Genomic DNA, 14,830 nt, shown 5'->3' with positions numbered 1-14,830 from the left:
GTGTAATCCGCACCAAACGCAAAATCATAGCAACCACTAATTATCGTTGCAAACTTTTTTGAGTTTTGCGTAGTGTCTTACTGAAATGTGTACATCACAATAAGAATGGTCATTAGCGAGGTGATGGGCACTTCGCCACGAAGATGACATACAACGCTACAAGTAAGGCAAAAATCAAATATTTCCAGTGAATAGTTTCTGTAGAATCGTTTGAGGAAGATAACAGGCTGCGCGCGCTTCGGTTCTGTCAGCGCAGAGCGTCGCCAGCCGGCGCGTGCGAGGTGTGGTGTGCGCGTCGCAGTATGCTCTGGACACCCGCGTGACCCGTGCGTGTCGCGCTGTATAGTGTCGGGTCACGTGACACGCGCTGTAAGCCTCTCACTTTGCGCCCAGCCATACCGTGCACCGCTTTATCCAGTTTCCCAGAGAGCGCAAAGAGCGCTGCACGGTTCTGCCACAGAGCGGAAGTAACTACACTCCTGGAAATTGAAATAAGAACACCGTGAATTCATTGTCCCAGGAAGGGGAAACTTTATTGACACATTCCTGGGGTCAGATACATCACATGATCACACTGACAGAACCACAGGCACATAGACACAGGCAACAGAGCATGCACAATGTCGGCACTAGTACAGTGTATATCCACCTTTCGCAGCAATGCAGGCTGCTATTCTCCCATGGAGACGATCGTAGAGATGCTGGATGTAGTCCTGTGGAACGGCTTGCCATGCCATTTCCACCTGGCGCCTCAGTTGGACCAGCGTTCGTGCTGGACGTGCAGACCACGTGAGACGACGCTTCATCCAGTCCCAAACATGCTCAATGGGGGACAGATCCGGAGATCTTGCTGGCCAGGGTAGTTGACATACACCTTCTAGAGCACGTTGGGTGGCACGGGATACATGCGGACGTGCATTGTCCTGTTGGAACAGCAAGTTCCCTTGCCGGTCTAGGAATGGTAGAACGATGGGTTCGATGACGGTTTGGATGTACCGTGCACTATTCAGTGTCCCCTCGACCATCACCAGTGGTGTACGGCCAGTGTAGGAGATCGCTCCCCACACCATGATGCCGGGTGTTGGCCCTGTGTGCCTCGGTCGTATGCAGTCCTGATTGTGGCGCTCACCTGCACGGCACCAAACACGCATACGACCATCATTGGCACCAAGGCAGAAGCGACTCTCATCGCTGAAGACGACACGTCTCCATTCGTCCCTCCATTCACGCCTGTCGCGACACCACTGGAGGCGGGCTGCACGATGTTGGGGCGTGAGCGGAAGACGGCCTAACGGTGTGCGGGACCGTAGCCCAGCTTCATGGAGGCGGTTGCGAATGGTCCTCGCCGATACCCCAGTAGCAACAGTGTCCCTAATTTGCTGGGAAGTGGCGGTGCGGTCCCCTACGGCACTGCGTAGGATCCTACGGTCTTGGCGTGCATCCGTGCGTCGCTGCGGTCCGGTCCCAGGTCGACGGGCACGTGCACCTTCCGCCGACCACTGGCGACAACATCGATGTACTGTGGAGACCTCACGCCCCACGTGTTGAGCAATTCGGCGGTACGTCCACCCGGCCTCCCGCATGCCCACTATACGCCCTCGCTCAAAGTCCGTCAACTGCACATACGGTTCACGTCCACGCTGTCGCGGCATGCTACCAGTGTTAAAGACTGCGATGGAGCTCCGTATGCCACGGCAAACTGGCTGACACTGACGGCGGCGGTGCACAAATGCTGCGCAGCTAGCGCCATTCGACGGCCAACACCGCGGTTCCTGGTGTGTCCGCTGTGCCGTGCGTGTGATCATTGCTTGTACAGCCCTCTCGCAGTGTCCGGAGCAAGTATGGTGGGTCTGACACACCGGTGTCAATGTGTTCTTTTTTCCATTTCCAGGACTGTATAATCAGATACATAGGGGTCTATATCGTTCAACGGCGCAGACGTCTTCGACCATCGGTTTCAACTGATTTCGGCTGTTTTCTTATACAATCTAAAGATCTAGAGGTGAGCGAAATATGTTAATAGCAACAATATTTGGAGTAGGTCTATTTAATTACGCATTTCTTGATCTTCTTTTAAACATCAAATGTTAGACGTTAAATTTCGTGATTGTTGGGTTAGAATTTACAATGGCGAGTCATGTTGTCTCGGGGCAATACCGTGCCGTTGCAGGGTATTGCCCCGTGATGAACGGTATTGCCCCATATGGTAATTTCTTTTGGTATTTTCGTGAACTATATATTTGGAAGTGTGTGTGTATGTGCGTCATCTTACAAGTTTTCTTTCTTCTTTTTAATCACAAATGGTGAGAAACAAAGCCAGTACCACAGAAAGGGGTAAAGGGTGGACGGAACATGAAATGAATTGCGCACTCCACGATGTTGTAGAAAATGCAAAACCACACAGAGTAGCTGCAAGAATGTACGGAATACCTCTTTCTACTTTAAGACATAGGCTAAAAACAGGAGATTGCTCTAAAGTAACAGCTAAAAACGATATTAGCGACTACTTCCATTAGAACAGCGGACAAATGTGTTCAGAGACAAGTTGACACCATAATCCAATAATTTTGTTTTACCAGTAAAAGGATTTTCTGTCTTTAGAAACCTTAATAAGTTGTAAAATTTATGTTTTTCAGTTCTACATAAATTCTGAATTTCGAGTTTCTTAATTTGATTTATTTTTACAGAGTTTTTGTCATTTTATGTGCTATGCTGTATCATAAGATACGAGGGCTATCCACAAAGTGCATTACATTTCGGAATTAAAAATAAAGTATTGGAAATTTTTCTTATTATGTACAGATGAAAGCCACACTTAAATACTACTTTTCTACATAGTTACTTATCGCAGCGATGGACGAGCTCGGAAATTCCTTCGTCGTAAAATTCGGCCGCCTGCGCCTTCAACCACGTGGTTACCTCCTCTTGAAACTGTGAGTCGTCATCAAAACGCTGCACAGCCAACCACTGCTTCACTGCTGGGAATAAGTGGAAGTCGCTCGGTGCCAGGTCGGGACTGTACGGCGGATGAGGAAACAACTCCCACTTAAAAGATTCGAGAACTTTACGAGTGGCGTTTGCCGTGTGGGCCCGGGCATTGTCGTGAATCGGCAAGACCTTTGAGCCCAACTTTCCCCTGCGCTTGCTTTGTATTGCTCTCCTGAGGTTGTGCAGAGTTTCGCAATAAAAAATGGCTCTGAGCGCTATGGGACTTAACATCTTAGGTCATCAGTCCCCTAGAACTTAGAACTAACGAACCTAAGCACATCACACACATCCATGCCCGAGGCAGGATTCGAACCTGCGACCGCAGCAGTCACGCGGTTCCGGACTGAAGCGCCTAGAACCGCACGGCCACCACGGTCGGCAGTTTCGCAATACCTTTGAGACTTTATTGTAGTGCGTCTTTCCAGGAAATCCACAAAAATCACACCTTTTCTGTCCCAAAATAAGAGGTAACCACGTGGTTGAAAGCGCAGGCGGCCGAATTTTACGACGAAGGAATTTCCAAGCTCGTCCATCGCTACGATAAGTGCCTTAATTTAAATGGCAACTATGTAGAAAAGTAGTATTTAAGTGTGGCTTTCATCTGTATATAATAAAAAAAATTTCCAATACTTTATTTATTTTTAATTCCAAAACGTAATGTACTTTGTGGATAGCCCTCGTATATTGCGCGGTATTACCCCACCCCTCGGGGTAATACCGTGCAACGTGACACGTTTGTAAAACAGCTGTAGGAACGTAAATCGATTTAATATAGCAAATATGAAGCCATAAACGTGTGGGGCATTGATTTCTTGCCCAAAAAAAGGGTGTTCAGCATTTCAATTGAGTTCGAAAAACACGAAATATTTGAAAAATGACTTACGTGCACGGTATTTCCCCGCTCTCCCCTGTGTTTCAGTGAACGGTTCCCACGCTGACACTTCTTGATGGCCCAACATTGAATCTGCAGCAATTTGGGGAAGGCCTGCGCTTCTGTCACGCTGAACGATTCATTCGTCGTTGGTCTCGTTCTTGCAGGTTCTTTTTCCGGCCGCAGCGATATCAAAGATTTGATGTTTTAACTGATTCCTGATGTTCACGATATCCCCACCGCATCGCTACCTCGGAGATGTTGTGTCCCATCGCTCGTGCGCCGACCATAATACCACGCTCAAACTCACTTAAACCTAGGACGCCCAAGCCCTTTCTTCTAACTTGGATGCCCTAGGGGGGGTTTCGGCGAGCCCACACGTATTAAATAAGTTTACTGACGAAAAATTACAACTTTCAAAATGGTTTATGTATTTTAACTAAGGCATCGGTTTATAAATGTTGTTAATTGTTATAAATATTGGATTGAGTGAATAAAAAAATTGACATATTACAAAACAAACTACAGATGTGTTCATATACAATAGACTACTCTGAGTCCTCAACTTCAAGGCAAGAGACACACTTCACAATTTTTTCTGAATGTGTGTTACACACACCTTTGACACTGTCCACAATTCTGTTTTGGTTTACTTAGATTGTTGAACTTCTGCTTCTTTGTTTTAGCTTTTCTTACACAAATATGGCACCGACCTTTCCCTGCAGGAGGCTGACGTGCTTCTGTTGTCACTTCTTTGATTTTCTTTTGTAGAATAGTCTCCATTGATTGAACAATTTGGTTAGATAACCCTCTTGCATTGGCACTTCTTTCTTCTACGTGGAATTTCATTAGTTCTATCCCAGCTTGCAGAAGATAAAGTTTCTGTTTGCTGTGTTTCTTTTCATTCCATCTTGGATGTTGCTGGATGAAAATGGTGGTTGCATTGATAGCACAAATGTCGATGAGAGAGTAAAATACAGATAGAGGCCATCTCTTTGTTCCCCTCTTGCAGGTGTACATACGCGCCATTTTAGCAATGGTATGAGTTCCACCTTTAGTGGAATTATAATATGCATTTATCTCGGTTTTATTCTTCTCTCCTCCAACAGTGCCTTTATCTTGGTGCATTGTTGACAACATCAGTAAGTTTTTACTTGGTTTCGTTTTTCCTGTAGTTACTGGAGGCCTACATGTTGGGAACTGTACTAACTCACTGCAAGTTTACAAGATAAATAACAACTGACTGACATCAAGAATCACTTCCTCTGAAAGTAAAGCGATTGTTGTGAATATCAAAAATACCAACCAACAAGAAACCAACTTGCATTGTTGTAGAGATGAGAAATACGAAATCTTACTAAGGGAAATTTTCTATAGCATGGAAGCCTAAGGGAGGGGGGGTTGTTTGGACCCATAATAAGTTTATTTATTTTTTCTTTCAAAGCAAGAATTTTCTATAAAATATATTGACGCTAACGTTTCATAAAATAGCCAACAAACATAACTCTAGGGGAACATGTAGTATGAAAGTTACTTGGGCAAAAGCAGGGAACATAAAAAAATTGTGGGTTCAACGAACACCCGCCTTAGGCGTCCTAGGGTTAAATCTTGATAACCTCCCTGTTTGGACTCTGCCACTCACTCCAACTGCCATCTAGTGGCAGCTTCAAACTGGGCAGGTCAGACTGTCCAGTATAGTCTGCTCCCTGTCAGAACTTGCAACCTACGTGCGGCAGTGGATCTCCCAGGTCCTTTGTTCGCGCAGGTAGGATTAGCCGTTGTAACGGCCGGGCAGGTAGCTGCGAGACCCCGTAGCGGATGGGCGTGTATGTCTTCCAGCTAAGGCAGGAGCCGCAGTTGGCGCGCTGCCTGTGCAAGTTGTAAAGTTTCATGTAATAAATACTTGTAAAAGACAACTTCCAGAATGAAATTTTCACTTTGCAGCGGAGTGTGCGCTGATATGAAACTTCCTGGACGATTAAAACTGTGTGCCCGACCGAGACTCGAACTCGGGACCTTTGCTGTGAGTACCGGACGTGAGTCGTGCTTCGGTAGCTCAGATGGTAGAGCACTTGCCCGCGAAAGGCAAAGGTCCCGAGTTCGAGTCTCGGTCGGGCACACAGTTTTAATCTGCGAGGAAGCTTCATAACAGACAACTTGTTCCGTCTAGTTATTGTGAGTGGAAACAAGGGGAGGAGAGTAAGTCCTCTCGGACTATACATTCACACTCCAATGTGCCACCACGGGAGGAAGAGCCCGCGCGCACATTTTTTGGTCCTCCGGGCCGGATACAGTGACCAAGCGGAATTTACGTTCGCGCGGACCTATATTCCGGTATTTGTGATGGCACATTGGAGTGTGAGCGTATAGTGCGAGAGGACTTACTGTCCTCCCCTTGTTTCCACTCACAATAACTAGACCGAACAAGTTGTCTGTTGTAAGTATTTATTACGTTAAACCTTACAACTTGCACAGGCAGCGCGCCAACTGCGGCTCCTGCCTTAGCTGTAAGACATACACGCCCGGCCGCTACGGGGTCTCGCAGCTACCCGCCCGGCCGTTACAACGGCTAATCCTACCTGCACGAACAAAGGACCTGGGAGATCCACTTCCGCACGTAGGTTGCAAGTTCTTCTGACAGGGAGCAGACTATACTGGACAGTCTGACCCGCCCAGTTTGAAGCTGCCACTAGATGGCAGTTGGAGTGAGTAGCAGAGTCCAAACACTCCATTTTTAATAGCAGTAACAGATCTAACAACTGCGCCGGACACTTGTCGTGTTATACAGGCGTTGTCGACAGCAGCGCCTGTTTACGTATCTCTGTATTTGAATGCGAATGCCTATACCAGCTTGTGCGTGCGTTATCGTAGACAATCCGACAGCCTTAATGGCCGTAGTAAGCAGCCCCCCGGCCCCCGTGTGAGCACGCTCGCCCACGCAGCGATTCTCTCTCTCTCTCTCTCTGTGCAGCGCGCCAGCCACCACCAGAAAGGGCCAGAGCGACCGCGACCGCGGCCGGACCCCGGCGGCGGCTGCGCCCACCACGGCTCCCGGCCAAACTCCACCGCCTGACGAGGCCACCGTCTCTCGCTTGCGGTGAGTTGCCTAACTGCAACAGCACGGCTTCTGCACTCACAGCACAACTTACTCACGTCTTAAACAAGTGTAATACTGAAAAAAATCGAACTTGCCTTCTGTTTGTCTTTTCGGAGAAAGCAAAGGTAACAGTCACAGGTAACAGTTATAGTTATTAAGTTATGATATGGCGATTACTAACGCAATTTCTTTACAGACGAATGGAAAAACTGGTAGAAGCTGACCTCAGGGAAGATCAGTTTGGATTCCGTAGAAATGTTGCTACACGTGAGGCAATACTGACCCTACGACTTATCTTAGAGGAAAGATTAAGGAAAGGCAAACCTACGTTTCTAGCATTTGTAGACTTAGAGAAAGCTTTTGACAATGTTGACTGGAATACTCTCTTTCAAATTCTGAAGGTGGCAGGGGTAAAATACAGGGAGCGAAAGGCTATTTACAAATTGTACAGAAACCAGGTGGCAGTTATAAGAGTCGAGGGAAGCAGTGGTTGGAAGGGAGTGAGACAGGGTTGTAGCCTCTCCCTGATGCTATACAATCTGTATATTGAGCAAGCGATCAAGGAAACAAAAGAAAAGTTTGGAGTAGGTATTAAAATCCATGTAGAAGAAATAAAAACTTTGAGGTTTTCCGATGACATTGTAATTCTGTCAGAGACAGCAAAGGACTTGGAAGAGCAGTTGAACGGAATGAACAGTGTCCTGAAAGGAGGGTATAAGATGAACATCAACAAAAGCAAAACGAAGATAGTGGAATGTAGTCGAATTAAGTCGGGTGATGCTGAGGGAATTCGATTAGGAAATGAGACACTTAAAGTAGTAAAGGAGTTTTGCTATTTGGGGATCAAAATAACTGATGATGGTCGAAGTAGAGAGGATATAAAATGTAGACTGGCAATGGCAAGGAAAGCGTTTCTGAAGAAGAAAAATTTGTTAACATCGAGTATAGATTTAAATGTCAGCAAGTCGTTTCTGAAAGTATTTGTATGGAGTGTAGCCATGTATGGATGTGAAACGTGGACAATAAATAGTTTAGACAAGAAGAGAATAGAAGCTTTCGAAATTTGGTGCTATAGAAGAATGCTGGAGATTAGATGGGTAGATCACATAACTAATGAGGAGGTATCGAATAGAATTGGGGAGAAGAGGAATTTGTGGCACAGCTTGACTAGAAGAAGGGATCGCTTAGTAGGACATGTTCTGAGGCATCAAGGGATCACCAATTTGGTACTGGAGGGCAGCATGGAGGGTAAAAATCGTAGAGGGAGACCAAGAGATGAACACAGTAAGCAGATTCAGAAGGATGTAGGCTGCAGTAGGTACTGGGGGATGAGAAAGCTTGCACAGGATAGAGTAGCATGGAGAGCTAAATCAAATCAGTCTCAGGACTGAAGACCACAACAACAACAACAACATCTCATAAAATGGTTTTGAAGGAATTGTGGGTAGAAACAGGGTTTCGATGAAGCGGTGTTCAACAAAAACTAGACATTAATTAAGTGAATCATTGTGAATATAAATATACGGAGGTTTTCATAAAAGAAGTTATTTAGGAAGAGTAAGCAAAAATAGAAGTAGGACAAAAAGTTAATTTGCGGCTCAGAAGTGTCGATATGTCTCGTTTTAAGTGTCTGATTAAATATAACTTGATTTTCTTTTGGATGTATTTTTCGTAGCTTTACATATGTAGTGACCATTTAAAATTCGTACCTCTTTGAGAGTGTAAACCGGTCTTTCTCCTTATTGCAAGCAGCTATCTTAAGCATTAAGATGCCTCAGCACACCAGCAGACCTGACGCAATCTTTCTTTGTCACTGACGTTTCCACCTTCGATTTCTAAACACTGATATCAAAGTCTCTTCCACATGGTATATGCGAATATCAACAATTAGGGAGCAGAGTCAGTGGGCGACTGTGGCTTTCTTACTGCAGAGGATGCATATGAGAACCTTCGGTATCAGTGCTTGTAGTCAGATCTCCAGTTATGCTCAGATGACCTAGTCTTCCGGACGTGATGGAAATGGAGACGTATGCAGCACTGCGTGCCCCGCCAGTTGTAAACAATCCCGTGCAGCTGTTTGGCCTATGCAAGTGTCGTAAGTCGTGGGTTTGATTCATCGTGCTGTTTCTGCGTAACCCCATCCTAATGTTCACTTTTCTTATTACAAATCATCGACCGGTTGTAGCAAATGCAGAAAATTGGCTTTATGGGAAAAAATATCTCGCTGATAGTCAACTGACAGGTTTGTAACTACTTTGGCCATTCATTTCAAGTGACTTCTCATTTCCCGATCGAGGTTTCAATTACACTACTGGCCATTAAAAATGCTACACCAGAAACATGACGTGCTACAGACGCGAAATTTCACCGACAGGAAGAAGATGCTGTGATATGCAAATTATTAGCTTTTCAGAGAATTTACACAAGGTTGGCGCCGGTGGCGACTTCTACAAAGTGCTGACATAAAGCGTTTCCAACCGATTTCTCATACACAAACAGCAGTTGACCGGCGTTGCCTGGTGAAACGTTGTTGTGATGCCTCGTGTAAGGAGGAGAAATGCGTACCGTCACGTTTCAGACTTTAATAAAGGTCGGATTGTAGCCTATTGCGATTGCCGTTTATCGTATCGCGTCATTGCTGCTCGCGTTGGTCGAGATCCAAAGTCTGTTAGCAGAATATGGAATCGGTGGTTTCAGAAGGGTAATACGGAACGCCGTCCTGGATCCTAGCGGCCTCGTATCACTAGCAGTCGAGATGACAGACATCTTATCCGCATGGGTGTAACGGATCGTGCAGCCACGCCTCGATCCCTGAGTCAACAGATGGGGACGTTTGCAAGTAAACAACAATCTGCACGAACAGTTCGACGACGTTTGAAGCAGCATGGACTATCAGCTCGGGGACCGTGGCTGCGGTTACCCTTGACGCCTCATCCACAGACAGGAGCGCCTGCGATGGTATACTCAACGACGAACTTGGGTGCTCGAATAGCAAAACGTCATTTTTTTCTGATGAATCCAGGTTCTGTTTACAGCATCGTGATGGTTGCATCCGTGTTTGGCGACATCACGGTGAACGCACATTGGAAGCATGTATTCGTCATCGCCATACTGGCGTATCACCAGGCGTGATGGTATGGGGTGCTGCTGGTTACACGTCTCGGTCACCTCTTGTTCGCATTGACGGCACTTTCAACAGTGGACGTTACATTTCAGATGTGTTACGACCCGTGGCTCTACCCTTCTTTCGATCTCTGCGAAACCCTACATTTCAGCAGGATAATACACGACCGCATGTTGCAGGTCCTGTACGGGCCTTTCTGGATACAGAAAATGTTCGGCCGCTGCCCTGGCCAGCACATTCTCCAGATCTCTCACCAATTGAAAACGTCTGGTCAATGGTGGCCGAGCAACTGGCTCGTCACAATACGCCAGTCACTACTCTTGATGAACTGTCGTATCGTGTTGAAGCTGCATGAGCAGCTGTACCTGTACACGCCATCCAAGCTGTGTTTGACTCAATGGCCAGGCGTATCAAGGCCGTTATTACGGTCAGAGGTGGTTGTTCTGGGTACTGATTTCTCAGGATCTGTGCACCCAAATTGCGTGAAAATGTAATCACATGTCAGTTCTAGTATAATGTATTTGTCCAATGTATACCCGTTTAAAATGTGCGTTTCTTCTTGCTGTAGCAGTTTTAATGGCCAGTAGTGTAGAATGCTCTATGTTGGAGAGAGAGGGAAGGAGATGATGGACAGAGATTAGACTGGGAGGAAATGACAGAGAGGGGGGTGGAGCAGAGGGGCAGAGAGAGGAGTGTGGAGGTGATGGAGAGAGATTAGTGGGAGGAGGAAATGGCCAGTGACAGGGGGGAGGAAGAGAAGATGACAAAGGGAGGAGCGAAGAAGAGCAGATGACAAAGAGAGGAGAAGGAAGAGATCGCCAGAGAGAGAGGGGGAGGAGGGGATTAGGACATATATACAATTCCCACATATACTTAGTAATAGTGAAACGTTGCAGTGTTAGATAGCACAATGACATTTTTATATGAGCCTGTTGTCACTCCCAGCTATCATCAGATGGAACATATTGTCATATTTAACACCAGTCGAGAGAGAGATAGTCACAAAATGAAAAATATGAAAAAATTGTCAACAGTTGCGAAAAAAAACTTTAAACAAAGTAATTTATTTCGATACTGTCCTCAGTATTTTTCTGACTACCTGATGAGCTTATCTGATTCACACTATTACTTGCTCAGAATTTTTAAATACAATAATACGTCAGGACAACCAGTTATACGTAGAACTTAATTTTTACTGACACTGCATTATTTTGGACTGAATTATTGTTCTTAATGCAGTTCGCATCCGCGTATATTTTCAGGGAAACTGTGGAGAAAACGATAAGAGATAGAGAACTTTGAACATTCTGTAACACTCCCTCATACGGGGTTAAGAGTGTGGTTGGTTCTGAGCACTATGGGACTTAACATCTATGGTCATCAGTCCCCTAGAACTTAGAACTACTTAAACCTAACTAACCTAAAGACATCACACAACACCCAGCCATCACGAGGCAGAGAAAATCCCTGACCCCGCCGGGAATCGAACCCGGGAACCCGGGCGTGGGAAGCGAGAACGCTACCGCACGACCACAAGATGCGGGCGGTTAAGAGTGTGTCCGTATTCATACACGTGAGTATTCTTCAACCAGACCGCAATTCGTTCATCATACCTGATGACATCTGTGGAAGGAATGCCAGTCAGCAACTGCTTTGTGTACTCTGTCCTGCCACAGTGTCCCAGGTTGTAGAAGGCAACTGTCCTTGGTTTGCACCATGGACACACTCCCTAAGCTTGGTGTAGCTGCCAGTCCCAGTAACCTCAACATGAAAAGCAGAATCTGCTCTCATTTTAGATAACGTATGTGGCTGCTTCAGCAACAGATTTAAGGCATCAACCTCTCCTCTTCTTAGCCGGTCGGAGTGGTCGAGCGGTTCTAGGCGCTAAAGTCTGGAATCGGGCGACCGCTACGGACGCAGGTTCGAATCCTGGCTCGGGCATGGATGTGTGTGATGTCCTTAGGTTAGTTAGGTTTCAGTAGCTGTAAGTTATACGGGACTGATGACTTCAGATATTAAGTCCCATAGTGCTCAGAGCCATTTGAACCATTTTTTCTCCTGTTCTTAACAGTCAATTCTAATGAGAAACACACAGAACATAGACTTCCAGTGACTCAGCCATGCAGAACATGTGTTGCACTGGACCAGGAGTGTTTTTGCATTGGAAGCAATGGTGTGACAACGAGGAGCTAATTCAACAACTGGACCATTTTTCTGCCATATGAAGGAACTGTCTTTAAATCTGTAGAGATGTAATTGATTTCATAAGGAATTGCTGAATCCAGAGGGCTAGTGTTGTTGTTGTTGTTGTTGTTGTTGTGGTCCTCAGTCCTGAGACTGGTTTGATGCAGCTCTCCATGCTACTCTATCCTGTGCAAGCATCTCCCAGTACTTACGGCAACCTACATCCTTCTGAATCTGCTGAGTGTATTCATCTCTTGATCTCCCTCTACGATTTTTATCCTCCACGCTGTCCTCCAATACTAAATTGCCACCGAGCGAGGTGGCGCAGTGGTTAGACACTGGACTCGCATTCGGGAGGACGACGGTTCAATCCCGCGTCCGGCCATCCTGATTTAGGTTTTCCGTGATTTCCCTAAATCACTCCAGGCAAATGCCGGGATGGTTCCTCTGAAAGGGCACGGCCGACTTCCTTCCCCATCCTTCCCTAATCCGATGAGACCGATGACCACGCTGTCTGGTCTCTTTCCCCAAACAACCAACCAACCAACTAAATTGGTGATGCGTCGATGTCTCAGAACATGTCCTACCAACCGGTCCCTTCTTCTAGTCAACTTGTGCCACAAACTCCTCTTCTCCCCATTTCTATTCAGTACCTCCTCATTAGTTATGTGATCTACCCATCTAATCTCCAGCATTCTTCTGTAGCACCACATTTCGAAAGCTTCTATTCTCCTCTTGTCTAAAATATTTATCGTCCACGTTTCACTTCCATAGATGGCCACACTCCATACAAATACTTTCAGAAATCACTTCCTGACATTTAAATATATACTCGATGTTAACAAATTTTTCTTCTTCAGTGACGCTTTCCTTGCCACTGCCAGTCTACATTTTATAACCTCTCTACTTCGACCATCATCAGTTATTTTGCTCCCCAAATAGCAAAACTCCTTTACTACTTTAAGTGTCTCATTTCCTAATCTAATTCCCTCAGCATCACCCGACTTAATTCGACTACATTCCATTATCCTCGTTTTGCTTTTGTTGATGTTCATCTTATACCCTCCTTTCAAGACACTGTCCATTCCGTTCAACTGCTCTTCCAAGTCCTTTGGTGTATCTGACGGAATTACAATGTCATCGGCGGACCTCAAAGTTTTTATTTCTTCTCCATGGATTTTAATAGCTACTCCGAACTTTTCTTTTGTTTCCTTTATTGCTTGCTCAATATACAGATTGAATAACATCGGGGATAGGCTACAACCCCGTCTCACTCCCTTCCCAACCACTGCTTCCCTTTCATACCCTTCGACTCTTATAACTACCATTTGGTTTCTGTACAAATTGTAAATAGCCTTTCGCTCCCTGCCACCTTCTTAGCTACATTAAATGTAAGTTTCAGTGGAGGTCCACGATTTGTTGACAATACCTTGAGGTCAAAGGAAATCGTTGTTCGGAATGAATAATAGGAGAATGCGAAAACTGAATAATTTGGAATGTAGGAATTTTTAGTAGAAAGTGGGTGAAGGCTATGATGAGGAGTAGTTATATATGCACTGAATATCAGACTTCTGTATCATAGAAGGGAGATTTCTAGATTTCAAATTTGTTTCTAGGCAGATGTGTATTCAGAAATGCCCGCAGTGTATCTTATGTATAGTTTTCTTCATTTGGAGCATGTATTTACAGAACGCTAATGTTTTGTGCAGGACCCTTCCGGCAGAAGAGAGAAGCAGAAGACTTATCCAGGCAGCTAAGTGGGGGGAAGTGGAGGAGCTACGGGCGCTGCTGGCGGCAGGTGCGAACGTGACGGCGAAGGACCTGGAGGGCCGGACCCCTCTGCACTGGGCGGCAGAAAGAGGACACGTAGAGATGTTGAGGAGTCTGGTTGAGGGTGGGCCAGATGTGGGCACCAGGACCGTAAGACAAAACGTACCTCTGGCCGACATTTTTTTTCGCCCTCGACCTGTGATGGGATATTATGTGACGAAGCAACAGCCACAATCTTCTGATGGACCCAACACCAGGGATAGGTATATGAGGACGCCTCTGCACTGTGCAGCAGAGAACGGACGCACGGAGGCAGTGGCTTTTTTGCTTGAGGTCGGAGCCAACAAGGTGGCCACAGATAACTATGGGAGAACACCCCTGGACCTGGCCAGGCAGAACAGCCACCAGCAGCTGATAGACATTCTATCACGGAGATAGCAGTCCTACAAACATATGTATACTGAAATACGTAACTCTTCATTATATGACTTCATTATTTTAAAAATAAAGAATATGAAAAAGTTAACTTGCGGTCATTCTCTTAACTCCTCAGTACACATACAGGGTGTTGCAAAAAGGTACGGCCAAACTTTCAGGAAACATTCCTCACACACAAATAAAGAAAAGATGTTATGTGAACATGTCCGGAAACGCTTAATTTCCATGTTAGAGCTCATTTTAGTTTCGTCAGTATGTACTGTACTTCCTCGATTCACCGCCAGTTGGCCCAATTAAAGGAAGGTAATGTTGACCTCGGTGCTTGTGTTGACATGCGACTCATTGCTCTACAGTACTA

The 14,830-nt window shown here is 45.7% G+C and overlaps 1 protein-coding gene across 1 annotated transcript in view; it reads left to right on the top strand.

The window, feature by feature from the left end:
• LOC124553415 (ankyrin-3-like) overlaps positions 1–14,472 on the top strand; it is a 41,475-nt gene extending 27,003 nt beyond the window's left edge. The window contains exons 2-3 of the mRNA XM_047127279.1: positions 6,831–6,956; positions 13,974–14,472. Coding sequence (XP_046983235.1) covers positions 6,831–6,956; positions 13,974–14,472 — 625 coding nt within the window. The remainder of the gene's footprint in view (positions 1–6,830; positions 6,957–13,973) is intronic.
• The last annotated feature ends 358 nt before the right edge of the window (positions 14,473–14,830 follow it).

Source organism: Schistocerca americana, chromosome 11, assembly GCF_021461395.2.
Source record: "Schistocerca americana isolate TAMUIC-IGC-003095 chromosome 11, iqSchAmer2.1, whole genome shotgun sequence".
In the NCBI taxonomy this organism is placed as follows: domain Eukaryota; kingdom Metazoa; phylum Arthropoda; class Insecta; order Orthoptera; family Acrididae; genus Schistocerca; species Schistocerca americana.
The sequence above is the reverse complement of the archived record's forward strand: the minus strand, read 5'-3'. Positions and strand labels throughout refer to the sequence as shown.